The sequence below is a fragment of the Fistularia commersonii genome, chromosome 15 (genome assembly GCF_037954325.1).
Source record: "Fistularia commersonii isolate RoL2024-O1a breed Wild chromosome 15, RoL_Fcom_v1.0, whole genome shotgun sequence".
Taxonomy (NCBI): Eukaryota; Metazoa; Chordata; class Actinopteri; order Syngnathiformes; family Fistulariidae; genus Fistularia; species Fistularia commersonii.
Window position 1 is genome coordinate 6,713,022 of NC_141298.1, and position 25,984 is coordinate 6,739,005.

The following is a 25,984-nucleotide window of genomic DNA, read 5'->3' on the forward strand; positions in this document are numbered from 1 at the left end:
CCAAGGCTCTGGTTATTAGATAGTATCCAGTTAAAATTGGCCATGCCATAATAAACCTCAAAGTGCTTTTTTAAGTGCATTAAATAATAATGAGAAAATATAACGGTTACTGGGCCATTTTGCATAAAAGCACTGTCAGACATTTTTTAAACGCATGTGTTGTAAAGTACTGTAAATAGCAAGTGCTGGTTAGCAATATATTCAGAACAATGTAGCACTACTCAGCTTTGTTTTGTTCACAGTGTTTATTTTCACATTGTAATCAATAACAGGACTGAATGCCGAGGTACAATGTGCTACAATCTCGATTATCTCTTTCAAAAACCATGTCAATACCCAAATGTGACAGGATCAAAAAGTGGACGATAACACAACCCCCCCCCCCGACAAACATTTAGTTTAGCTTAAAAACATCCACCAACGGAGGTGGTTTCAGCGCCTGATGTGTGCCGGCCATTCACCGAAAGCCTTCCAGAAGAAGGGCAACGGGATTTCGACGTCCAACTTTGTGTTTCTCATCGTCACATACGGAGCCGTGCTCTGAGACGCTCGACTCATCAGGTCTAGGTATTTGTTTAGTCCCCCATAGAGATGAGACTGTATGATACCGATGACTTCAACGGTATCGTTGCTTATCCGTTCCGTGCTCATAGAATTGTAAAGCCACTGGCCGCTCTGCTTGGCGAGGTTTTTATACTCGGCGATGTTGGTTTTTACCTCCCCTATGTTTTCTTTTAAGGATTGCAGGGCGTTTGAGTGGATGTCGTGAACTTTAGGAGCGACTCTAGCGTTTTCAGCGATTAAATAGCGGATTGTATCCTTGAGTGTTTCGCGGATATAAATGAGGTTCTCTTTAGCTGCCATGTAAAGCAAATCCAACCATCTGTGCGACGAGTACCTGACCCGACCATACGAAGACTTCAGGTCGTCAATTATGTTGTTTCCATTGACGATAACATCACTTCCAGGCACCGTGAACTCAACCTGCCTGATGAACAGAGAAATGTTCTCCACAAGGTGGTCGACGCGCTGAACGACCCAGAGAACACCGCTTATGATAGAAATCTGAGTTCGCTCCAATATTTCAAGGACAGAGAGCCTCCTTCCAGAATAATGCACTGTAACTTCAACGGACCGCAGAAAGTCTTTGATAGTATGCAGCATCTTGTATGCCGTGTCAGTGGCTTGTCTTGCAACGTATCCAGCTGCCAGGTGTACCCTGTCCATGGCTTCCGGCACATCCACTGATTCGAGGCTGTCCGTTATCCTCGTGTAAAGGTCAATTCCTTGGTCACTCAGTTGTTGTGTTGAGGTCAGCAGTGAAGTCAAAGACATGGAAGTGTCATGGTAGGCTCTCTCGATGGCATTGGATGCTGTATTCTTCAACTTTAAGGCGCCACGGTTGAGGTCGAAGCCAAAGTGATGGGTGTGATACTTGTTGATGAATTTGAGCATGGCGTCCATTATGGCAGGAACCCTGTCTTTTGCCCCTTCTATCGTGTGGTGGAGCACTTCCAGGTCCCACTGGGTTTGTATGTTTAGAATCTGCGAGTTTCTCAGCGTGGCTTTGACACTGACAGCATCATTTTCCTTGTCAGGTGAAGACTGAAGAAAGAACAGCAGGGAAAAAGATGATAAAATTCTTCTGATGTGTTATTATTAAATTAATACAATTCGTTCTGGCATGACTTATAAAAGGAACTTTTAGCGAATTATCACTCAAGAAATCCTGCGGTCTTCTGGTGAACTTTTCCGAATAAATGAATAATAAAGAATAAATGCCTAGGTCTCTGCACATAACACTGGCAAAGAATGTGCAGATTTAAAAAAAAAAAAAATTCATGATCTACATCTTTAGGCCTTGAAGACAATTCATTTTTTTATCCAATTTCTTATCATAAAGCAGCCTCAGGGCAGCATGGGCAAGTGTCCCAAGCCTGGATAAATGTGGAGGGCTGTGTCACGAAGGGCATCCGGCATAAAACTTTTGCAAAAACAAAACATACAAATCAAACCTAATAATCATACCGGATCGGTCGAGCCCCGAGTTAACAATGACCACTGGTACCGATGACCTACATGGAACAAATGGAAACTGGGAGACTGTAGGCCAAAGAAGGAAAGGAGGAAGGCATGTATGGAAGACAGTGGTGAGACCAGTGATGCTGTATGGCCTAGAAACAGTTACAATGACGAAAAGACAGGAAGGAGAGCTAGAGGTCGCAGAGATGAAGATGCTAAGGTTCTCTTTGGGAGTGACCAGGATGGATAGGATCAGGAATGAGTCTATCAGCGGAACAGCACATGTTAAATGTTTTGGAGAGAAGGTCAGAGAAGCCAGACAGATGGTTGGGTCATGTACAGAGGAGGGAGAGTGAATATATTGGTAGACGGATGCTGGAATTGGAGCTGCCAGGCAAGAGCTCTCGAGGAAGACCAAAGAGAAGATTTATGGACATAGTGAGAGAGGATATGAAGGTAGTTGGTGTGAGAGAGGAGGGTACAGAGAATAGGGTTAGATGGACAAAGTTGATTCGCTGTGGCGACCCTGAAAGGGAAAAGCCGAAAGGAGAAAAAGAAGAGGATCCATTTGCTTAGCATTAACACTGACATAAATGAATATACATATGCAAATATACTTTTATATATATATATATAAACACATATATATATATATATATATATATATATATATACACATATTTCATTTTTTAACTTGATCAGTCCATTTACTCATTCAATGTCTATTCTCCTTTCAACATTGTGATATTTTGTTTCACTTCAAAACACTACAACTCTTTAAATCTTTCAAATAATATTATTGATATTATAGAATTTAAGGAAGCCTCCAGGATATGCCTTGCCCAAAAGGGGATATATGTAAGGCAAAGACTGAGAGATGGACTGGGGGACTTTTACATTTTAAAGAAGGTTTTTCTGTAGTAACAGCTATTTGGTTATGATTTTGTTATTTCATAATCGTGTTCTGAATTGCTTATTAAGTGTGGAACTCATGAAGGATACAGCCGGGCAGTTTAATGGGTTTTGGCCGGTGTCCTGTGAGGAGGAAAACCAACCACATGCTAAGAATATTTTATGAATATCATTTGAATAGTTGTTAGCAATTATTTTAAAATAATTCCATATTAGGGGGTCATTATATTTTCCGCCAGCTATTTCCCCATTATTTATTTTTTTCTATTAAAGTCCCTCATTTAATGAGGAATTATAATGTACTAGTTATTAAAAAAAAAAAACACAAATAGTCCATTATTTGGACCTTTGTGTGATGTGTTATTGTGGAAAGCACTACGTACCTTATTATATACAAAGTAACATTGTTGGGCTATATTATGAATTCATTAATAACTTTTACAGTGTATGAAAAGACCCACCAGGTAGCGAGTGAACATCTTTCCGTAGAGCTGCGATGGAGACCTCCGCTGGAAACTTAAACCGAGTAAACCCGTCGAAGGAGAAGATACGGCTGCGATGGCTCCATCTTTACGGGCCGAATAGCGGAAGTTCACATCCACAAATGTCGGGCCAGTGATGTCAACATTGAGCATATGACGGGGGGACCTTTAAAACAAGAGTGTTTTAAAGTTACTGTTACCTAAAACCCTCTTTGCATTTTCCAAAATATATTCAAAAGTCCAGAGGTAACTCACCTTATATCAGAGGTTTGATGCTCCACCCTGAGAAAATAAAAGATGTATTTATGGTTTTTCTTTTTACCTAATGTTGCCAACTACAAAGCAGCGTTTGCATCTGTTTGAAATGGAACGTCTCCATATGGATGAGTATCACAACCCAAACTGTAATTTAAAGTCTATCATTTTCAATTGAAATAAAATAATTTTATTATAACTCCTGATTTAACTTTAGATATTTCATGCTGTCTATGATTGTGCATTGCAAGTAAATGAAGAAAATAAATGTCGTCCAAGCTGATTCACATTAATGGGAGGGATGCATAGTTGAGAGCATTTAAAGAAAAAGATGGCTTGAATATTGCTTTTTTTTAAATAACCATTTTCAAAAAAATAATTTGAGAGTTCTGCTCAAATGGTTTTAAGAGAATGCAAGTATGTGTGTAATTCCAAGGTCTGTTTTTGAATTACTTAAATACACTGCATGTTAATTAAATGTGTTGTAATTTGAAGGTGAAAATGAAACATTGTGCCGAACTTACCAAAGATTTTGTGCAAAAACATGTTGCCAGTTGACACTGGCATCACTGTGGACAAAGTTACCCTTCTCGTTCAGGCTGAAAAATCCGTTGACCAATTCAAGTGTTGCAGAATCTGAGGGCGCATAACCGAAATGAAATATTTTACATATCAAAATATGTCACCTTGTCAGGAAAGTAATGGGAATAGGGTTCGAATGTTAATTTGCCGATCTTACCAGAAAGTTCGTACTCCAGGAAGCCCATAGTAGAACTACAGACAGAGTTCAGTGCAGTAAGAAGGCTTGAGTCTTTATTTTCCACTTTGGCAGTAGTTGACATGTTATAAATTGGAGAAGAAAACTTCAGAGTGGCAATGAAGGCGCCAAAATCTGGGATAAACACACCTGTTGGCAGGTGCAAGACAATTTCTGGGACTTCAACTCTTTGCTCGGGAATTTGAAAGACTGGAAGGTCAATGTTGAAGATGGTCTCTGGAGTTGTGAAAGGCCCTACTTCAATTTCATGTTCTGGTATTTTAACTGAAATGAACGATGGCTTTCCCTGAAAGAATTCTGTTTCAATGCGAACACTGGGCAGTGACAATTTTGGAACATGAGGAAGCTTGATGTCAAAGGCTGTGGTGGTGATCTCCCAGGGAATTTGGATATTTTGGAGATCAACTGTGAAGGGATTCAAAAGCAAGGTGGTCGACGGTACAATAATGGCTGGGACCTCAAATTTGTTGGGCAGAGTTATATAATCAGTGACATCTGAGTCATACTGCAAATCTGAGTTCCCTATAGATCTTAGAACATTTACCCAAGAAGGCCACCCAATGCTTATCTCAGGTATGTTAAAAATGACACCATTTTCAGACAGTGTAAACGGTATCGCATACTCCTGGCCCTCCATGTTCTTTACGTATACAACACTGAATGTGATTTTAAGAAATTGCAGATCATCCATGCTGGACACTTGATGAAACTTAAGCACATCCCAGAGAGTCCTATGGTATACTGGAATAGTAACTGACTTCAGGAAAGCTAGGTGACCTTCCAGTGATCCTGTCAAATCCATGTGCACTTCAGATTGGTCGTTGGTCACTTGTAAATCACAAGCATGAACGAGAGATGCCAGCTGTTCTCTTGAGCTCCAGGTAAAAGCCTGCTTGTCCGAGCTGACGGCGAGGTTAATCGTTTGAAAGAGTCCAGCATGACCCAGGCTACTTGGCTGACTTGCATCAATACTCAGCACGGTTTTGAAGGATGTCAGTGGGACAAAATCCATTTCCCCTTTGACAACATACTCTCCATTTGTGCTGAAAGATGCCACATCAAGATTGTTATTGCTCATATGATCAACTCTTAAAAGCGCGCGTTTTAGGGCAACGTCAAGGGCAAAATCATTATTCAGATTGTGCTTGAAAAGATTTGAGCTCCGGGTTGATGTCTGTTGTTCATCAATATTGGAGTTTAAGACAGTTGTTACAGTTGACCGAAGGCCGTTTGCATTCATGTAGAAAGTGGCCTCATTTTTTAGGTCTCCTACAAAGTTATAATGGTCCAATATGGTGACATCTGACTTCCCTTGGGCAGAGGTTTCCAATGACACATAAGGTGAAAGTGCTTCCAGAGCCCAGCTCATTTCAAAGTTTCCATTTCCCAAAGATTCAATCAAAGGCATGTTAAACAGGTATTCAATTTTGTTCTTCGAGGCAATATTTGGTTTGCTCTTTGTGGATCCAGAAAGTTCCTGTGACAGTTCCAGAATGAGGAAGGGAAGATTGATTTTAGCGGTCGTGCCAACTGAGCTTTCTATGCGTGTTTTGGCAAAACTAATGGCACATTCATAGTTTACTTCAGCATTTGTATGCTCGAGAGATACAGCGGAAGCTAGTTTTGTTCCTCTCTTTCGTGTTAAACTAGTAGTGCTGTCGAATTTCCCGTTAAAAATGGGAAACACGGATGTCGATGAACCCCCAAGTCGACCGATAATATCAGACTGGTTGAAAAGAGCAGCGTTAGCATTCACAGTAATCACAGGAGATTTGAAGGAGAAGTCACATGTTATATTGCCAAGCGCTGGAATTTTAATGCGATTCTGCATTGTTGGAAGTGTGAAAGTGGGAAGCTGAATTTCATTTAAGGTTTCTGGAACGTAGATGACGGGAAACTCTAAGGAGGGAAGCACAAGGGTGTATGATGGCACAGAAAAACCCACAGCAGGAACTTTGAAGCTGGGTGTACTGACCTCCTTGGGAACAAAATAGCTAAAGGCAGGCATCTCAGCCCTGAAAGCAGAAACCTCAATATTCAACCCTGGTATTTTATAACCAGGGAGAGTAAAGATTCTAGGAGGCAGGGTTAAAGTGTTCATGTTGTGTTTGATATATTGAGACTTTGCCTGGCTGTATGAATTCTTTAGGTGTATCATTATATGGTCTCTGCCTTGTTTAAATTTAGTCTGAATTACATTTAAGTTGTCACTGATTGCTCTATAGATTGGCTCCAGGTATAAGTTAAAGCTGTGCTCGTCGAGGTTCTTGTAGTAATGTAGCTTTAGGTTCATATCAAATGACTGCTGAGGAGTCGTGAGCAAGGTTTCTAATCCAGCATTTTCCCAAAGAGAGACATCTCTCAGCTCAGGGGTTCTGATTTCCAGATAGGGTACTGTCATCTGCGGAATAGAGACAGGGACAGTCAGAAAGTCCAAATTGGCTTCTCCGTTAGCGGATGAGTAGAAGAAGATGCTCATGTCATTATTTTCCGCGATGAAGTTGTGATTGTATTTGTAGTGATTGAATCTTGCCAGAGCAAACCAACCAATGCTTTGTTTCTCAGAGTTCAGATTGACTTCATAGTCATTCTGGAGATCCACTTTACCAGTTAGCTTCAAGGGAAAGAAAATCTTTGCGTTTGCTTTATTCATGGTACCAAACACAGCCTCAAATGGATGGACCATCAATTCTAAAGTGTTGGAGATACTTCCAGACATACTTCCGGCTAGTTCTGCATCATGACGGGCTGTCAGGGCAACTTTGACCTCTCCAATATTGCCTTCTCCATTGAGAACAATAACACTGGTTTTGATCAACGGGGCTTCAGTTTCACATCTAGCTTTCACTATGATGTGGCTCAGTATCACTGATTCAACAGTCAGTGTTTGTTTGGTCTTAAAGAAGTTGGAGTCTGTCTCCCCATCAAAAGTCAGTTTGGCCGTACTGAAATTAATGTTGAAGGTTAGTTTGCTTCTGTGTTTACCCTCTTCCAAATTTTCCTGAATTGACCACTTCCCACTACCAGAGGTTTCACAAGTCAAAGAAATAATTCCAGATTCCATTATGGCTGTCACCTCCTGGTTCATAGATGTCTGACTTGAAATGTCCATTGACGGAATTTCCAAGTTGTCGTTGTAAGCTGTGTTCATAATTGCAGTTATTCCATTATTCAGTGTTAGAGACATGTAATTCCCCAAATCCGCTGTGTACGTTTGACTTCTCGCTTTCACGTCTGTCTTTGCTGAGGCCTCAGCAGTAGATGCTGTCAGGATGAAGGATCCTTCATGATCAATGGAGAACAACATGTGGGAAGCTTTCACTGCTTCGCTGAATATAAGCCTCCTCATTCTAGGAGCCTCCAACTTAGCGGTTGCTTCAAAGGTGTATTCAAGGGACTCAAAAGGGGATTTGCCATAGGAAGAAATGATGACTTTAAACTGTGGGGATTTTGTTGAAGAAGTTGTATTCTCAAAGTTTCCTGTAGTTACAAGAGTGTATATTGGAGAGTTCAATCTAAATTCTCCATGGAGGTTACCGAAGACTGGGATACAGATGTCACGGGGAACCTCGGGAAATTTCATCTCTGGGATCGGAGGAAGCGTCGTGATGTCAAAGTCCACCGAATTCAATTTGGGGATGTTAAAAGTTGGTATTTTGATTTCTGTGAGAGTTATTTCGGGGAAAGTCACGTCCCATAGCTCAGGCAGATAAATAACTTTCAAGTCCCCGAAAATGTCCTCAGGGTCAATGGTTTTAACTTCATAGTTTTTGATGTTTTCTATGATTGAAACTAGCTTGGTTCTGATTTCATCAAATGATATTGTAAAAGGAGGAATGTTAAAAGAGCCCAGAATGGTGAACTGGGGCACTGAAATTTCTGTTGGGATATTGATCTCCTGCAGGTTGCTGAAATTGATTGTAAATGCAGAAATGACGAGGTCGGTAAGAGGTACCGTAAAAGTGGGAATTTTAATTTCGGCTTTTTTCAATGCATCCATAAAGTCATCCACAGCTCGCGTTATCTGATTGATAATTTTGTTTTCCTTGAACATGCTACTTATTTGTTCGATCAACTGGTCAACCTTTACAGAAAAGAAGGCGACTATGTTGTTGTAGGATTCACTTGCTCTTTGAAGGTAAATGTAAATTTCACCTCTGATATCCATGTCAATAATTCTTTGTCTAACATCCTCCAGGATATCTTGAATTTTCATCTTGACATCATTTAAAAATGTGGTGTCAATCACATTTTTCAGTTTCTTTAGTGTATCAGCCACCTTGGTCTTTTTCAGATTTTCCAAATATTTGATAATGGCATTTTGGATCTCTCTGGCAAATTCTCTGACAGCCTCGATTTTTTGCACAATCTCGTATATCTTAATCTGCTCATTAGTGTAGTGTGTTAATTCTGCAATTTTATTGTTGGCCTCATCAACAAATGCATTATAATCAAAAGCTCTCAGTGACTCGAGAACTGATGATATCTGTTGATTAACCTCATCAATGATTTGGTTGAATTCAGTCACTCTGAGCTGACTGATGAGACGATGCAGAAATTGTTCAATTTTATCATAGAACTGTTCAAATTTTATAGCTTTAACAGAGTCAACCATAGCCTGCACTGTCTCCTCAAGTTTAAACTCTTTGGTGAGAACAAGGGCCTGATCCAGTATTTCTTTAAATTTATCACTGAGGTTATATCTAGAAATAAGACCCCTTATGTAGAAATACACCGCATTTAATTTGTCAGACACTTCATATTCATCAATCCAATTGACGACTACGTCATTCATAGACTCAATCACATCTGCAATTTCTGCAGAGGGGACTGTGTATGAAAGCTGCTCTACATACTTGGCCATATCGATCGAAACAAGGTAAACGCTCAGGTCATTGAAGAACGTTTTGACATCGAAAGATTCAATAGCCTGCTCCAATTCCAACAGTTTTTCTCTGATGTTGTCCATGATTTTATGTCTATAATCTAGGAATCTCAGCCATGTAAACGTGCTGCCTTTGAGCTTCTGTAAATCAACCAGTCTGATGACGTCTCTGATGGCGAAAACTACTTTGCGGAGTGTCTCCTGGATTTCGTACTTCTCATTGAAATAGCTGAGAGTTTTCCCAAGTGTCATGACTACGTCTGTTATTGTGTCGGAGAGGTTTCCTGACTTGACATAGTCTCTGACCTCAAGAATCAAGTCTCTGATTTTTGTTGCAATGGACATCACTTCGTTCTGCACGTTCTCTTTGAAGTTGTACATTACCAGCTCCAAGTCTTCTAGTGTAACAGAAAACTCGTCCATCAAGTAGTCGAGTTTTGCCTTGACTTCAGTCACTTTGTTTTCCAGGTCCATTGATTGCATAAACTCCCTCACTTGCAATGGTAATTGATCCACCTTAACTCTAAAATGTTCTATCATCCTATTTATATCCAGACTATGAAGGTGCTCTTGAACTGTCTCTAAGGTTTGTAAAAGGGAATTTTTGACCTGGTCAAAAACAACAGGAAAGCTGTCAAAAAATGGCATCTGAATGATATGACAGTCACTGAGCTTGTCATATTTAAGGAAACCAGTCACACTGAAGTCTTCTATCTCTGGTGTTGAATTTGCATTTTCTCTTATCTTACTGAAAAGATCTGTAGAAATTGCCCCTGAAAATTCCAATCCAGTCTTCTCGGGGTTATTGTAAGTAATGATTTCCTGGTTGTAAGCAAGGTCATTTAGTTTAGATTTTATTTTCCATGAAAGAGCCTGGTCACTTGGTGTCAGGAGGCCGCCAAATTTGTTGTCCAAATGAGATGACGACTCCCCATTTGCAAGCACGTGGGTTGTTGACAGTTGGTTATCGTGTGAGTAGACCAGAGCCAGGGGCTCAACTTTAACGAGCAGTTTGCTGTACAATTGTCCACTGTGCTTCCCATAAAGATTAATTTGGCCATTACCGTTGACAACGGCATCAATGTTGAGGCTAAAGGGCAGTGCCGCAATGTGTACAATACCATCAAGATATAGAGGCTCAGAATTAATCTTTGCCTCACAGTATGACTTGGAAGAAAGCCCAGCAAATTCTAGCTCACACCCGTGACCTAGCTGGACATCCACCACCTGTGCAAATGAGCTGTATTTCATCATACCAGCCAAATTATCATATTTGACTTCAAATGTGTTTTTGAAGTTGTGCTCTTCTTGATAAGATCCTATTGCACTTCCACTCAGGTCTAGCTTAATGGGCTCCAGTCTCATGCGGCCTTCATTGCTCAAACTGATATCGTACAGTTTAAACTGGTTTGCTACGTACAGTTTCATAACAAATGGCCTAATATCCACTTTGGTGTCCTGCTTATAGAAGACTTCTTCACCAATAAAGTTGCTGGTCTTGGAGTGAAGAGCCAGTGTCCATAGAGTTAGGGTTAGCGTGTGCTTATTTTCTGTTTCCAACTGTGGCGTTCTTCCCATGATGCTACTGGTGAAGGTCAAAGCTTGTCTGTTCAGTACAATATTTAGATTGCTGCTTGTAGATGAATCATATGTTTGGCCCTCTAAAGACCCTTGCAAAGAGGCTTGGGAAGCTGTGATTTTAGCATTAATGTTCAGCTCAGCATGGCTTTCATCAACATTTGCTTTGGTCGTGCTGGACACATACGCTTCATTTCTGTCTAAAGCACCATTGAAAACATTTTCCACTGTCAGAAAGCTGCTCTGGATGCCATTCGTTCCACTTGCTAGCAAGCCATTTCTGTCAACCATCACAGATGCTTTGTGCAATCCACGACCAGTACCAAAAGTGAGGGAGCCCTCGGAGATGATCTCAAGCCCGTCTGAATTTATTAAGCCGGTTATGAGTGAGTAGCTACTCACCGGGCCATCGTCTGCTTGTGACTCAATTCTCATGATGCCTGAGTTACTGGATACTCCAAGGCCAAAGTTGCTGCTGAGTACTTTGTTCATAACTTTGAAAACAGCAGCTGACTTTAGGGTTAGATGGGAATCTTTATATTGCACCAAAGCTTCATGCTTGAGGATGTCATTCTGGGCATCCGTTTTTGACTCAATAGCAAAGTTCGAGTTAAAATACATTCCTGTGATGGTGTTATGAAACTGGATGAGTGGTGAATTAAATTTCAGGCTGGAAGCTCCTGTTCCTTCTCTTCTCAGCATATCCACTGTGTAACTGTTGACATAGGAGGCACTGGTGAAAAACGAACCAATTTCAAGGGTTCCATACAACGTGCCATCCCCTCTGACTTCTTCTATCTCCGGACTAGAAGTTGAATGAGCGGAGTAGTGTAAAGTGGCGTTGAGGCCCAGAGGGCTAGAGGCTTGAAGTTTGTAGTCCGTCCTGACATTGATCTCATTTGTTACCTCCAGAGTTTCCGAGAGAATGATGGTTGTTCCGATGAGGCTGTGGCTGAATGAATTAGTGGCAAGGAACTCCAGTTTATCGTCCGCTTGTCCAGATATCAAGCCAGTTCCTTCGAATTGAAACAGATAACAGATATTAAAAGAACAAAGTGTATTAACTGTCAGGAGAAAATCTTAACAAGCCATTAATATCAAGATTCAAACTTGGATTAACATGTACACATCAATTTATGTATTCACAATGTCCAACGCAGACACACACAAGGGTAGACTTATGGTGCCCTAAATGTTTGTGGTTTTGTATCATTTTGCTTTACGTTCCTGCAACCTGCATGGGAGGAACACCTCATTTGTTGATTTGTAGTAGCAGATTTCCTGATTTCTTGGGAGGGGAGGAGATTTAGAACAGATTTATTCTTTTAGTTTCGATCTCAAGAATGCTCTCTTGCTCTTTAATCTTTTTTTCAAGGCTCTGTATTTGGGGGATAGGGTACTTTTGATACCCTATATTTATTAACAAATTAGCCAGTAAATCGACCCCTGGGTACCAGCGATTAATGTTAGACAATGTGTACCAGGCTTCAAATGCCAAAAAGCTGGTTATGCAGATGCAATATAGCAATACTTAATCTCTTTTCCATCTTCTAACACATAGAGTACAATATGATTCATGCCATAATTAGTTTGTACGCTCTGTAATCACCTGCACAGTTCCAATGGTTTGCTTGTGTAATTGTTTATTGACTTTCAGACATACAAGGATTTAATCTCTGAACTAACTCCATACAGTCAGTAGTCCCTCGGCGCCTTTAGGTAACGCCATCTCTATGTTTACAACATGACCCTGTACCTGGCTACTACAACAAATTAATTTCCCTACGCGATGAAAACAGTCAGTCAGTGCCATCATATACAATAGCATTATAAGTCAGTTTAACCGCATTTGGAATTAAATTGTTCTAGGAATATGTGAATGTATCATAAACTGAAACCGTTATTCTTGAACATGAATGCAAATTTCAGTGTTTACCTTCAACCTTGTACGACAGTATGTTGAACGGTGATTCGCCCATGACCTTGTACTGAACAAGGTAGTTGGGGACATCGACTGTGTTGTTGCCCCCGGTTATGGAACCCTCCCAGCTGTAGAAGTTGCTGTTTACTTTGACAGATGCCACCAACACACCCAGAAGGGGTACGGTCAGATCAAGAGACGGTGGTATGGTGAAGGATGGAAGAGGGAAGTTCCTGGGGGGGATATATAAACCTATCTGGGGTAAATCTATGAGTGGAACAGACAGGGTGGATGGGATATTCAGTTCCTTTGACTTTTTGCCTCCCAGCGGCAAAGGAAGTGATACGGCTAATTTGTCCTTGTTGAACCGATACTGAAAGGAGTTGAAACTGTTAAGGGAGAAGAAAAAAAAAACAGACATCATTAGACTTACTACCTTGGCTCCTGAAAGATATTCAATACAGTGCTTGGAAAGGGAAGCAAAGGAGAATAGTGTAGGTGAACTCTGAGACACAGGCAATGTGAAATTGCATGGCTTAAATCTCCACATAAAAAATGACGTACTACTCCAGGAACAGTTTTTCAGGCACAGAAGGCAGAGTGAGGGCGGGAACACTTCTCTTTATTCCCAGGTTTGCAAGACCAGGGATTCTTTCTGTCAATTTCTCCAGCCAAATATTCGCTGCCTGCAGATCAGATAAACAACATTTCTCCTTAACCAAAATGTTAAAGATTCTCATTTATGTATGTAACTAACAAGGTAGACCCTAAAACGGTCTCTGGATCAAAATAAAGGGCTTATCTAGTGGTTGTTCCGAGACCAGGAGTGGGCAAACTTTTTGGCTCAGGGGCCGCATTGACTTTTAAAATTTGACAGACGGGCCAGGTCAGTACAAGATACGATACATATAGAAATAAAAACACACTTGTTAACTGTACATATCAGACTTGTCTGACCTTTGCTTTGAAAGGCTCTGGCATTATGTTGCATATCATGCACAAACCACTTTTTCGCATATAGCTTAACGTCCTGCTCATTCAGGTGTGTCAGTATGTCCACAGTAAAGGCTAAATCACAAAGCCAATCTGTGTCATTCAGCTCAGGAAAATTCTCAAGTAGCTCCCAAAATGAAATAATCTCATGTTTGAGCTCCCACATTCATTGACCCAATCATTCAATCATTCACATCAAGTATGAATTCTGTACCATTCGTTGGCAGGCCGAATGAAAAAGACCAATGGGCCGGATGTGGCCCGCGGGCCGTAGTTTGCCCACCCCTGTCCTAGACTGTAGTTGCAGCTTCTTGTTACATTTGATATGAAATAGCAAGACAAATATTTTGTTTTCTGATTCAAATGAACTAAATTATTAGTTATTTCAATCATAAGAGAAATACTTCATTGTTCACCTCAATTCCTTTAGTTACTATATGACGCAATTTCATATCTGTCTTTGCCACTCTCTGGTCCAGGATATTGTCAATTAAATGCTGTAAATGTCTTCGATATTCTTCTGAATTTGGGATCAGTTTTCGAATCTCCGACTTCAGGTCCGACTGTAGTTCCATTTCAAACTTGTCAGCATCTATTTGAACGAAGTTAGAATGCAGCGGGACCGAAACAGACAGATGAGTGTTTTGAACTGTTCAATATTCAAAAGCTATGAAATGTGGAAGGATAGCTGGATCACCATATCTGAGGGCAGCTTCCTGCTGAAAGGAGGTCTCAGGGAGTGTGATAATGGTCTGCAGGTACATGACATTCTCATTCCTCCTCAGAGCAGCACCAACAGAGGCGTTGACATTTAGAGAGGGAATATACATCTGGAGCTGCAGCATAGCGTCATTCATCTGTTGAAGTCTGCATGACGAACAAATAATCAAGATTATGACCAAATGATTGTTTCGGAATTTGTTCGATTGACAGGAACCAAAAGGAAGACATGGTTAAACGGTTAATGGCCTCCACCTCTAGATCAATTGCGATTTCATAGCATTTTACACAGGATTATATTCACCGATGACACACAGAGCAGCCATGCAAGGCGCTAACAATCGTCTTGCTTTTTAATCAATTGATCAAACTTTGGTCTGTTATTCTATATCATCTCATTCTTAATCTTACTTTGTTTTATTCAAACTGTCATAGTTGTTGTTTGGAGCCTCACGTTACAATGAAGATTCAATCAAAATTGTGTTTACATCATAGCCGATCTCCTTAGATTATGTTCTTTGAGGCACTATATTATTTTACCTCTAGCGAAATGTATGCTATAAATCAAGTTTGCCAAGTTGCTCAGGATTCTCAGTTTATTTATTACACATATATCAAGGAAAACTTTTTGTTCGGAAAACATGTTAGAAACAAGGTTCGGATCTAATTACCTTGCGCGTCCAGCTAGCATCAGTTGTGGGATGTTCTTGTTTGCGACATTAAGAGTGATGCCTCTTGTGGTGCCATGTTCAGCGTCGGCGTCGGTGTCGCTGACGGCCAGCTTGATGACGGCCTCTATGTCGTAGTCAGGAATGAGGACGGCGGTGGTGAGGGTCAACTTACTGGGATTGTATTTCACAGACAGAGTAGCTTCTGCTGAATCAACACCTGCAAAACACAAATAGCCTTTACCCTGTTTGTCGCACCATTTGAATAAGAGATGATACCATGAGATGAATAACGGCTTCGGACTTCTAAAATGTAGATGAAAACGTAATAGAAAATAGATATCAATTTCAGGGGTTTTACAAGACATACAACACCCTTATTACATGGATGGGTTTCACTTCATAACACTACCTATGGCATTAAGGGTTAGCTTCAGCGACTCGACTCTCTGTCGACCATCCTTCCCTTCTCGCAGCGTTTCATGAGTTATGGTGGCAGAGTACTCCGAGACTTCACCCGTAGGCTGGATCTCAACTGCGGCCCTAGGAAGACAACAAAAATTCCCGATAAATCTGTTTTACCCGGGATGGATTAATTGACTAATAGGACTTATCTCACAGGGTTTCTCCAGTCAGAGGGAAAAAAGGGGCCTGGTCCATGGATTTGGAGTTGGGGTAACTGACTATTGTGCAGAGGTTCAGGCCAGTCAACAGGGGCTGGCAACTAGTTGAGTCCACTTTGTCAACCACCAGGAACGGCACCGTGGTTGTTTGCCCGGAGGATACTGACAGCAGCTTGTTGCTTTGTTTGAAAAATAAAAAAAGACAGACGAGCAGTGAAATGACAGCTATCAGGTTTTAGCATTAACAGAGATGTTTGCTCTGTCCCAACCTGACACTGAACAACCGCGTGTTTGATTCTGGAGCAGCGATAGACAGTCTGATCTGGTTCCTTTTGATGTCCACATTGGCTGTGAGGGAACTCTTGTGATACAGATTGGTGTGCATCTCAAATCTAGCTTCAGCATAATCTGGAGCATATACACCCATTTGGGTGATGAATTCAAGCTCAACGGAGGGCTTGAAGGACACCTGACCCTGCAGGGAGAGAAAAAGAGAGTAACTGAAATAGCTTTAGCAACTGTTAGAAGTTTTTAGGATTCACTTGTTTTACACTTTGATAACACCTAGTTTTAGTAGCTCACACAACCAACTTCCTGTTAAAGAAATCTGAGTTTATGTACTTCCTGGCTCATTTTAGTCCAGTTTTTAGCCCTATGTGCACTTTCTCTCGCTTATCTTGTATTATGGACCTTGCACATAAAAGTATAGCAAGATGTGCTGGTTTACTGTGTTGGAAGACAACTTCATGCCTCCTTTAGCACCAGGAGCAAGAACTGCAGCCAGTGAGAACTTCAGCGGGAAGCCAGAGGAAGTGGGGAGTGAGAAGGAAGTCTCTGAAAAGATGTAGTGGGAAAAGGCCTCGTTATCAGTGCGAGACATCAATGTATGTAAGACCTGTCAGAAACACAAAAAGGCAAGTTATTTGGACATTTTCTTGGGTATCTCCAAAATCAGTGATCAACATTTTTCAGCCAATTGGTATTGGAAACAACTATTTGGCTGCTAGGATCATGAAAAGGTTATTTGTTCTTAGACGGAGTCTTAGATGGCTTTGACTGAATGTCATACAATATGAAATGTATGAAAAAACTCTTGTCTTTAAGTATTTCTCTATTCTACCATCATGGTAATGTGAAAAAAGTCATCAAATTTCCCCCAGAGAAAGGAAGATCTGGCACTTGATGTGTATTATATTGAAAGACTCGAGACACATGATGTCCTATGATGTGAAGCTTCATAGTTTCACTTTGGTGAAACTCTACAAAAGTAAAAGTAAAGTTACTGATCTAAAACTCTACTCAAATGAAGCATTAGTAATAAGTAGCTTATTGAAAATGTACTCAACTTCTCATTTACTTTTTAAAGGGCGTGGAGATCGCAGAAAAGTTGCACAAGGAAGAAAAATAAAGATATAGTTGTAAACATACGGAAACCTGATTTGCAAATTTTACGCAGAATATTTGGGCAAAATTAAAGTCAGAGTTTCCGAACGGATCTAATTTTGATTTCATTCTTCATTTAAAAAAAAAAAAAAAAAGATTGTACCTGTTGAGGCAGAATCCTGGCAAATACATGGAAGTACATGAAAAAAATGCTGAACATCTCTTTCAATTCACTGGTCTTCATATATCCCATCTCATTTCCCATGAGCCTAAGATAGGCGATCGCTTCGGGGGCCGGGTAATGTAGTATGTCATTCATTATCTTCTGGACACCTCCAACAATGTCCTTTAGAAGGCTCTGTGGGACCTGATGAGATATTACCCATCTACACATCAGTTACTGGCCTGGTTCATGTATAAGTGACCATAGTGAGTTGCACTGTGGTAAATGGTGTCACCTGTCTCTTTACTCTGTCCCTGCCCAAAACCTCTCTGAGGATCTGTGCTTTGTCGGTGGCCCAATACATGACTTTGGAAATGGTGCTGGGGAAGAAACCCTCGTCTCCAAAAAGAGCATCGATCGTCGGTTCGAATCCTGCGCCCTCAATACCAACCTGCAAGAGGCAGATTTTGTGGGTACTTACATTGTTTATTTGCTTTAAAAAAAAAAAAAAAAGATAAAACTGTATACGGACCTCAAAGATGTCAAAGCTGTAGTCGAAAACCTTGAGTGTGGTTTCCAACATCACCTCCTTCGGTAAGGTGTTTGTGGCATCGAAGATGATGTTGCTTTTTACCGAACCGAAGAGTGAGTCAGTCCTTGAATTACTGGAAAAGCCACTAAAGGGGCTGTTTGTTTCTGACTGCAGATTACTGAAGGCCACCTCAATGTACTCCCTGAATCTTTAACAAAAAAATAAATAAAAATAAAAAATAACAAGATCTCAAAATATGATGCATTTTTGTCTTTTGATAATAATAAGCTTATAGACCATAATCCTGCAAGGTTTGATGGACATTTTTTTTCCCAATCTGTACATTACTTGTGTTTTTGAGTGGAATTTTGAATCCTAATGTTAAAAACAAATAAGTCCGTGATGCACTGGCTATTCAGCAGCAGACGAAAGTGCTACAGAGCAACGATAATAAAGGCATTCATTTATTCATTCATTCATTCATTAAAAGATAAAAGATTGCAATATGAACACTTTGATCATCATCTGTAGCTCTAAACACTTTTCCTTCTAGATTTGCGCCTATAGTGTAATATACTTTGGAACATTTTAACATTTCATTCAGGCAGAAATTAGAATTCTATCGTGCTAATCTCATATGATATTTGGCTTTCTTGCAACAATCAGGTTTTTTTTCACCTTTTCTCTAATTTTTTCATTCTTTTCATTATGTGCTGAGACGCAAATATTATCTAGGATATCTAGAAAAAATATATATCAAATGTATATTAAAAAGATAAGCATTCACTGCACATCCAGATTGATTATTCCACAGTTAATAACAAGTCTATATATTTTTGAATGAATATTACTGGTACTCACTGATGCATTTGAGGATCAGTGGAATCTTGAATGTTTTTCAGGTGTGAGACTACAAAATTCCAGAGCTGTTCATCCATCATGTCTTCCAAACTGCTGGCAATGTTTGTGACCACATCCTGGTCAGGATTCTTCATCAGAACCAAATAGGCCGCAATTCGTTTCTCCACGGGGTTCTGAGCGTCCTGGTACACCTCTTTGAGGACATTCCTGACCTGAGCAAAACGGAATAAACACTTGGTCTTTTTTGGTGGCAAGCAATTAAACCCCAACAAGACACCTTGTGTTGAAAGAGGCTTTTTCAACTTCAGCGAATCAAGCATATGACAAACCATCAATCCAGACATGACTTGTATTTGCGGGTATTTGCTTCTATTGTTATGTCAGTGTCTCGTACTTTACCTCGTCGTTAATGTCCATCAACCTAAAAGCTTGTATTGCGGACTTTTGGGTTGATAATGGGATGTCAAATCTCATTGCACATTTCATAACAGATGAAATCAAGCCTGGGTTTACGGCTTGCATAGCTCTACCCATCACACCAACAACCTGGAGTTTGGACAAAAAGAATTACGAGTTTCACATTACACGACTTGAACATTTCCTGGTGGTGCTTTTCCCAGACAATCTAAGATTGTAATAAATTAGATGCTGAATTCTATCAGTACCCTTAAAACAAGGAAGATCAGGTCTTCTTGGTGGGATGGAGAATCAGAATTATCCTGAGTTTCTACTGAGCAGTCATTTAAGAGCTCCTTCATGAACTCTGACACAGCTGTGACCTCTGGGGTGATTTCTTCGTCATGGAATCTGTGGCCAAGAGCAAAGTAAAGAAAAGACACTCAAGTCAGATACTATCTCTATGGTGCCTAATCCGCCATAAAATGAAAGCAGGTCTGGACCAAACAACCCAACAAGTCCCAATAAGCAAGTGCTTGAAAACAGCGGCAAGGAAAAAAAATGCTTTTTCGCCTTGCAGAAAAATGTGAGCAGCTTTCTGTCTCAACCAGTCCAATTTTTTTAATATTCATAAAGGAAATGGACAAAGGACAAGACCGCTCCAGTAGATCAAGCCACATCATTTGAGAAAGCTAACATAAGTAACTCCAAAAATATCTTGGATTCCTCATAATGCTAAATGGTTCCTCAATTGTCTTGGATAATCCAACAACAACAGCATTTCTGATTACTGATTTTAACAAACTGGCTGCTCAAGATCCAAAAAGCCTCAATCCATAGGCTACAATATTTGAAACTGGATCACCATGGTTACAAGGGTTTGTAAAGTATCTTTGACAACAGGTTTATCTAAGAAAAATTTGCCAGAAGGTTCCAAATGTATAGAAATTGGTTCCAACAGAGATTTGAGATGGAGAACTTCCCAAAAACTTTTATGGTATTTAATAGAATCAAGAAACAGCTCAATCTCTTCAAGAACCTCTCATTCACTGCAATGTTTGAGTTAAAGCAAAAGTCATTCTTTTACTATCTTTATCTTCACATATTACTTAGTAATGCTAAAGGCACAGGCTGAAAATATGTTTTTTTTGTAGTTTAAGAGAAAAATAATGTCTTACTTGTTGACGGTGTTCGCCAGGGCATACATGATCGCCTTGCTCTGTTTAAACTGAGCCACGCTCAGCATATCGCGGACTCGCGCAGCATTTGGATTCTTCATGAGGCTCAGCCCATAAACCAGGGCATCCACTTCGAGCGACACCCCATCAATGGTCCTGATAGCCTGCAAGATGGCGCTCGTACACTCCGAGGTTCCACACTGAAGCAGAGCCTGCCATGTCAGCCAGGCAGACGTTTCCAGCATCTCTGTGACTGTGTGGCTTAAAGTCTCGCTCCTCAGGCCACGAAGGTTTGACACCAGTCTATGGAAAAGGCTGGCCCTTGTCTGGTCCTGGTCCGTGTCCCCTAAAGCATTGAGATCCCTGAAGGTGCTCAAAGCTTCATCCTTGGTTTGGACTGAAGCTTTATCATCTGGATCCTCAAAGGAATGTGGCTTAGCGTGGTTATGGTCCACATCTGTGCTGATGCAAGTTGCATATATCAATGACATGGGATCCATTGACATAAGAGTAGGAGGTGTTTTAAAAGCAAAAAAAAAGAAAAATTACCAAATACTCTATTTTGTGTCCTTTTGGAGCTTTGGAAATTGAGATGCTGGATTACCACAGATGACAGTCCATTTTCCCTACAAGTAAGATCACAAGATGATTCAAATAGAACAATATGAACTTAATGGATGAATGTGAGGAGATGCTTGGGGTTGACTTACCCATTGGAGAAGGGCAAGTAGATGTGGTTTTCTCTGCAAAGGGCAAATGTGACGTGTTTCCCCTTGTTGTCAAATTGGTATTGGCACTCTTGGTTGCTTGAGATCATCTTGGACAGAGGTCTGTGCTAAAAATCCACAATGTTTTATATATTTCAATACGTCCATTCAGGATTCAGGACTCCAAGCCGATGTTTTTCAGCAGGGCAACTGGTGTTTTGAGGAGGGGGCAGAAACTAATGTGACAGACACCAGCCTGCTCCAATGTCTAATTTGCCGTACAGAAGCCTTAGGCACAAGAGTGGTATCAACATCAGAATAAAATATATATACAGAATGATAAAGATGGAAAAAGATGATTTCAAAAATCAAACAAATAACAAAACAACGTCATTGAATAATGCAGATAAATCCATTGGTGGATCATTACATTACATTTGGCAGACGCTTTTATCCAAAGCGACTTACAATAGAGGACATAAGGACTGCAAATAACACTTGCAAATACAAGTGAAGTCACTTGTAGTCACATGAAGCCACTGATGTACAAGAGACTATTTACTTTTTCTTTCACCCAATTTCTCCTTCTGATCTCTATGATCATTTGGCCTTTAAGTAAACATGCTGACAGAGCCAAAATTTAGCACTGACCCAGAGTCCAATTGTCTGAGTTTAATTTCATAAGATCGTTTCAAGCGGGTAACGTTTTTGACCAAAGCCATGATCCCAACAGGTTTCAGTCAAAGGCTCAGAGACCAACATCTTACCAGCTTCTGCAGCAAAGCAATGGGGCTGCTGGCCAGTTCCCTGCTGTTGAACTGGTCACACTGGGACAGGTCTCTAGACACGGTCACATTAACGGTAATGTCCCTCCTTTCATTGACCACGTAGTCAGTCCAGCACTGGCCATGAATTGTATTCTGGAGGACAAAACATGCAAATTGTGAATGATTTCAAATTGTATTCACATTTATAAGAGAGAAAGCCGAACAATCTTAAAGGAGAAGTCAGTGTGAGATGTTTGCAGTGATACTAACCAACAGGAGGCGCTGTGTGTGATCAATGGGCGGCACCATCAGGGTGGAAATGATTCCTTGCTTAATGTTGAGAATATTGACGGGTTCATCTGCTTCAGGAAACAACTGGACACCATTTATATACTCCACTGAGAACTTAAGAGGATTCCTGCAAGAGGATGTTGGAAAATTACAATCTCTTTTATCTACAGGATCATGATAATTATTCATGCATACAAATGCAGAGACAAAGCAAAAACTAAATTAAGTCCAACCCAAAAATCTGAATAGATAAAAACCTGCCACAAACAACTTTAAAACATATTTTTCATCATTACATTGTCAAGAAACACTTTACTTGTACTTTCAATAGAGATACATGTTTTTCCATGACACCAAATTATTAATAAAGAAAAGCTTGGTGTCATACATATGAGCACTCACTAAAAATATTATGCTTTTACATGCTAACCAGTATCTGGTTTTGTGAAGATATAATCCCACAGAAAATAAATTAGTTAATGTTAAAACAGTGTTTTATTAACTTTTCCATGGCAGCCCGGAAAGCCTCGGAGCTGGGAGTCAGACTGTACACGGGCTCATGGAGAGTACATTCCTTGGTGTGCATGATGAATCCACACGCCGTTGGGACTTCAATCTCGACCTAAAGATACAGGTGGACAAAGACAGAGTCACTGTGATGAGTGAGATGCAATTGAAGAGAAGAAACCACAAAAATTAATTCATTATCTACACCACTTAGCCTGCACTCAGGGTCATTTGGGAGGGCTGGAGCCTATCCCAGCTGTCACTGGGTGATAAGCAGGGTTCAACCTAGAACAGTCGCTCGTCAATCGCAGGGTCAGATTTCAAGAGAAACAACCATTCATGGGCATATAGAAACATACAAGCATTCATGCGCTTATTCACATGTCATATGGGGACATACAACCATTTAGACGTCATATAGAGACATACTACCATTCATTCTCTCATTCACACATCCGGTCAGTTTAGGGTCTGCAATGAATCTGCTGCATGTTTTTGGATACTTGTAAGAAACAATAGAATCTAGGGGACAGATACAGGAGGTGACCCTACACAGAAATAATCCAACCAGGGACTGTCTTGCTAACCAGTGCGCCACCTTGCCCAAGAACTCACAAAAAAGATGAATAAATACCAGAAAAATATATCAAGGTCTTCACTGTAAAGATTTATTATCTGTAATAAAGTAATAAATATTTATTACTTATATTACTTATCAATAACAAGAGGTGTGCCGTGAAAAAAAATTGATTTTAATCAATTAAAAGTTTAAGATAGCAAAATGCCTGACCATTACATACATATAAATTCAATATCAGTCAAATCTATAAATTTTATTTACTTATCAGCAAAATTTTGTTGACAGAAAAAAATCTAATAGAATCTTAAAAATACCGAAAAAAAATGTAAATACAAAAAGCAATGAGAATATAGATTTATTTTAAAAACATTACACACAACATTCCGGTTGATGGGGCTCTAATAATCATGACATCAGTATTGATCACTGTGTTACCCCACCCAAAAATACCATACCTGACAAGAAACTTTGGGGCCATTCCTGGAGTTGGTGCTGCCCACAACACCATTACTGTTCTCTGCTGTGTACTGGTACACATACTTCTTATGGGTTTTTAATCTGGATAATACTGGAAAAAATAGACATGACCACTTTATTTTGTTTTTAACCCTATTAGCAGATTCAATTTAAACAAACGCTGAATATGATGTAACGTTCATGAGCGAGGAATGTAACCTTTTCCTGCTCAATGCGCCACATCTCCGATCAATATGGAACTCTGGACCCCATTAATATACATACATCGAGATGCAGATATTTGTAAATGACATTTTCATGCACCAAACCATACATTTTCCAAAATAATGAACAGCACAAAGTCCACCGCTTGCTGCTTCTATCTCCAGAAAAACAGGTCATGTGTTTATTAGTTCAACAAAGCCAACATTGATCTGTTGCCATGTATGACCCCCTCTATGTAAACTGACTGTCTCGCCAAGTCGACTCTCACAGTTGATCTAGAAGTATGTACACCATTTTTTTTTTTTTCTCTTTAGAAAAAATTATTTTGAACTCAAGGTGTGAAATAGGACTGAGGACTTTATGTTGCATCTATTCTATTGCAAAATGTCACTGATTTGTTGATATCGACTTACATGAGCACCGTCCTGTATCCCCATTCCCGTTGTCTTCGTCTGGAGAAAGAAGAAGGTCAGCACTTGTTTTTAATAAACTATAAGTACAATAAAAATCAAATCCAGTCAAACATTTTTTGTATTATCTATGATTCTGAGCTGGAGTTCAGTGATGGGAATAGTTTTTTTTTAGAAATCAACAGGATCTGAAAAATCTTTTGAATTGCACAACAGCTAAAGTTATTACCTCCCATGCAAACTCCATTTCGTCACAAATATATACGATTTCATCATTTGTTCCAAGCAAGAAAATTGCATCGCGAATGTGCCTTTTGGATCGATTATGAAACAACTTCGACAACTCACATGCAAGTGTGCAGCTGCTCAGCAGCATCAAAAGACACAGTCTGCTGTAACCCATCATCAGACAAAAGAAGGCACCTTTGCTCGGTGCTCCTCAGGTATCTTGGCTTCCACTCGATGCTTGCACTGACAACAACAAACCCCCTTGGTGCTTTTATAAAGTTCCTCTTTACCGGGAACCTCCTTCTGTCCAAAGTCCAAGTGCTGATTATGAGCGCACTGGAATTGGCTAAATTGGATTTAGAATATATCAGCTTCCACATTACAACACATTTATCAATATTGAATTCATTGATGCCAACACAGGCTGGTCTGATTAATGTTATACCTCTGTGGCTCACTCAGTAATATTCAGAAAAAGGCTATACATGATATGACAATATGCGCTAGAGTTTGTAAGGTTTACCTAATATCAGAACTTCCCATTGGATATGAGGTTAAAGACTCTTGAATTTGTCAGTAGGCTGCTGAAAAACCCATATAGCAGTAACAACTATTGTCACCTCCCCTTCCCCCAGGAGAGGATCTCACCAGGGGTTGCCAGAGGTCATACCAAAAGTCAACAATTGACATTGGGTTGTCATATTTTCATTTTGACTATTATTTTAAAGAAATAATTATATCATGCCTCAAATTACAATGAACTTTCATCCTCAGAAAAGTTTTGTTCAGCTACGACAACACTGGAGAAAAAAAAAAAAAAAAAAAAAAGTTAGAATTCTTCTAGAGTTTCTTCCTGTTTCAAGCTACAACAACATCCACTGCTTAAAATCTCTCAAATGAGGTTTTAGTGGAGATATCTGTTTTGAAAAGAAAAAAGGCTTTATTACCATGTTTTATTGCCAATACAATACCTGTAAAGCATGTCATAGAGATTCCTTTCTTGCATTGAATATACTATCACTCTCTGTGGCACAGTGAAACAGAAGACCCTGGAGGGAGAAATGGGAATAACCCGTAAATCTGCATATGAGAGCCTGTTTCTTATTTTAAACTCACACAAACCTGGCGTGCATGTAAAACTACCACAAATCCTGCAGCTCCTTGCAACGACCCACACACTGTCTGAAGGGTTCCAGACATTCCAGATTCCAAATGCAATTGTTGACTTCTATTCCTTGTCTATCATTGACTTCTACTGACTTTTTTTAAATTGCTAAAAAGATTGGAGTTCCACCAGCTCTGTGTTAATGATCTTCCCTTTGCTTTTACTACATTAAATCCATTCTGGATAAAAATTAACCTTGGAGAACAGTTAAAACAAAACGGTGCCATCGGTTGGCGGGCGTTCGGCCAGGGGGACATCCCAGCGTCGGTCCTCCTGAACCATGACCTGCTGCTGAACT

General features: G+C 40.0%; 1 protein-coding gene across 1 annotated transcript; it reads right to left on the minus strand.

Moving 5' to 3' along the window:
- Positions 1-237: 237 nt before the first annotated feature.
- Positions 238-24,751, minus strand: apoba (apolipoprotein Ba). Its single transcript, XM_086160819.1, has 29 exons — positions 24,642-24,751; positions 24,297-24,335; positions 23,658-23,770; positions 22,619-22,737; positions 22,095-22,242; positions 21,825-21,977; positions 21,061-21,185; positions 20,900-20,976; positions 20,351-20,807; positions 19,442-19,583; positions 19,171-19,322; positions 18,777-18,983; positions 17,916-18,123; positions 17,679-17,834; positions 17,384-17,587; positions 16,565-16,732; positions 16,107-16,312; positions 15,834-16,016; positions 15,627-15,757; positions 15,218-15,434; positions 14,524-14,693; positions 14,243-14,418; positions 13,398-13,519; positions 12,849-13,222; positions 4,411-11,928; positions 4,196-4,307; positions 3,672-3,698; positions 3,396-3,582; positions 238-1,605 (listed from the first exon to the last, which is right to left on the minus strand). Exons 1-29 carry the CDS (start codon positions 24,697-24,699, stop codon positions 433-435), a joined length of 13,122 nt encoding a protein of 4,373 aa, XP_086016945.1. The 5' UTR covers positions 24,700-24,751; the 3' UTR covers positions 238-432.
- Between the last annotated feature and the right edge of the window lie 1,233 nt (positions 24,752-25,984).

What these genes read in the sequence shown, in the direction of transcription:
- apoba (XM_086160819.1), bottom strand. Translation starts at nt 24,699, where the DNA reads ATGATGGGTTACAGCAGACTGTGTCTTTTGATGCTGCTGAGCAGCTGC. An exon ending in TTGCTTTGCTGCAGAAGCTG is followed by an intron (nt 21,186 to 21,824) that starts GTAAGATGTTGG and finishes GTGGATTTTTAG; the next exon opens with CACAGACCTCTGTCCAAGAT. An exon ending in CATCAAACCTCTGATATAAG is followed by an intron (nt 3,583 to 3,671) that starts GTGAGTTACCTC and finishes CTTGTTTTAAAG; the next exon opens with GTCCCCCCGTCATATGCTCA.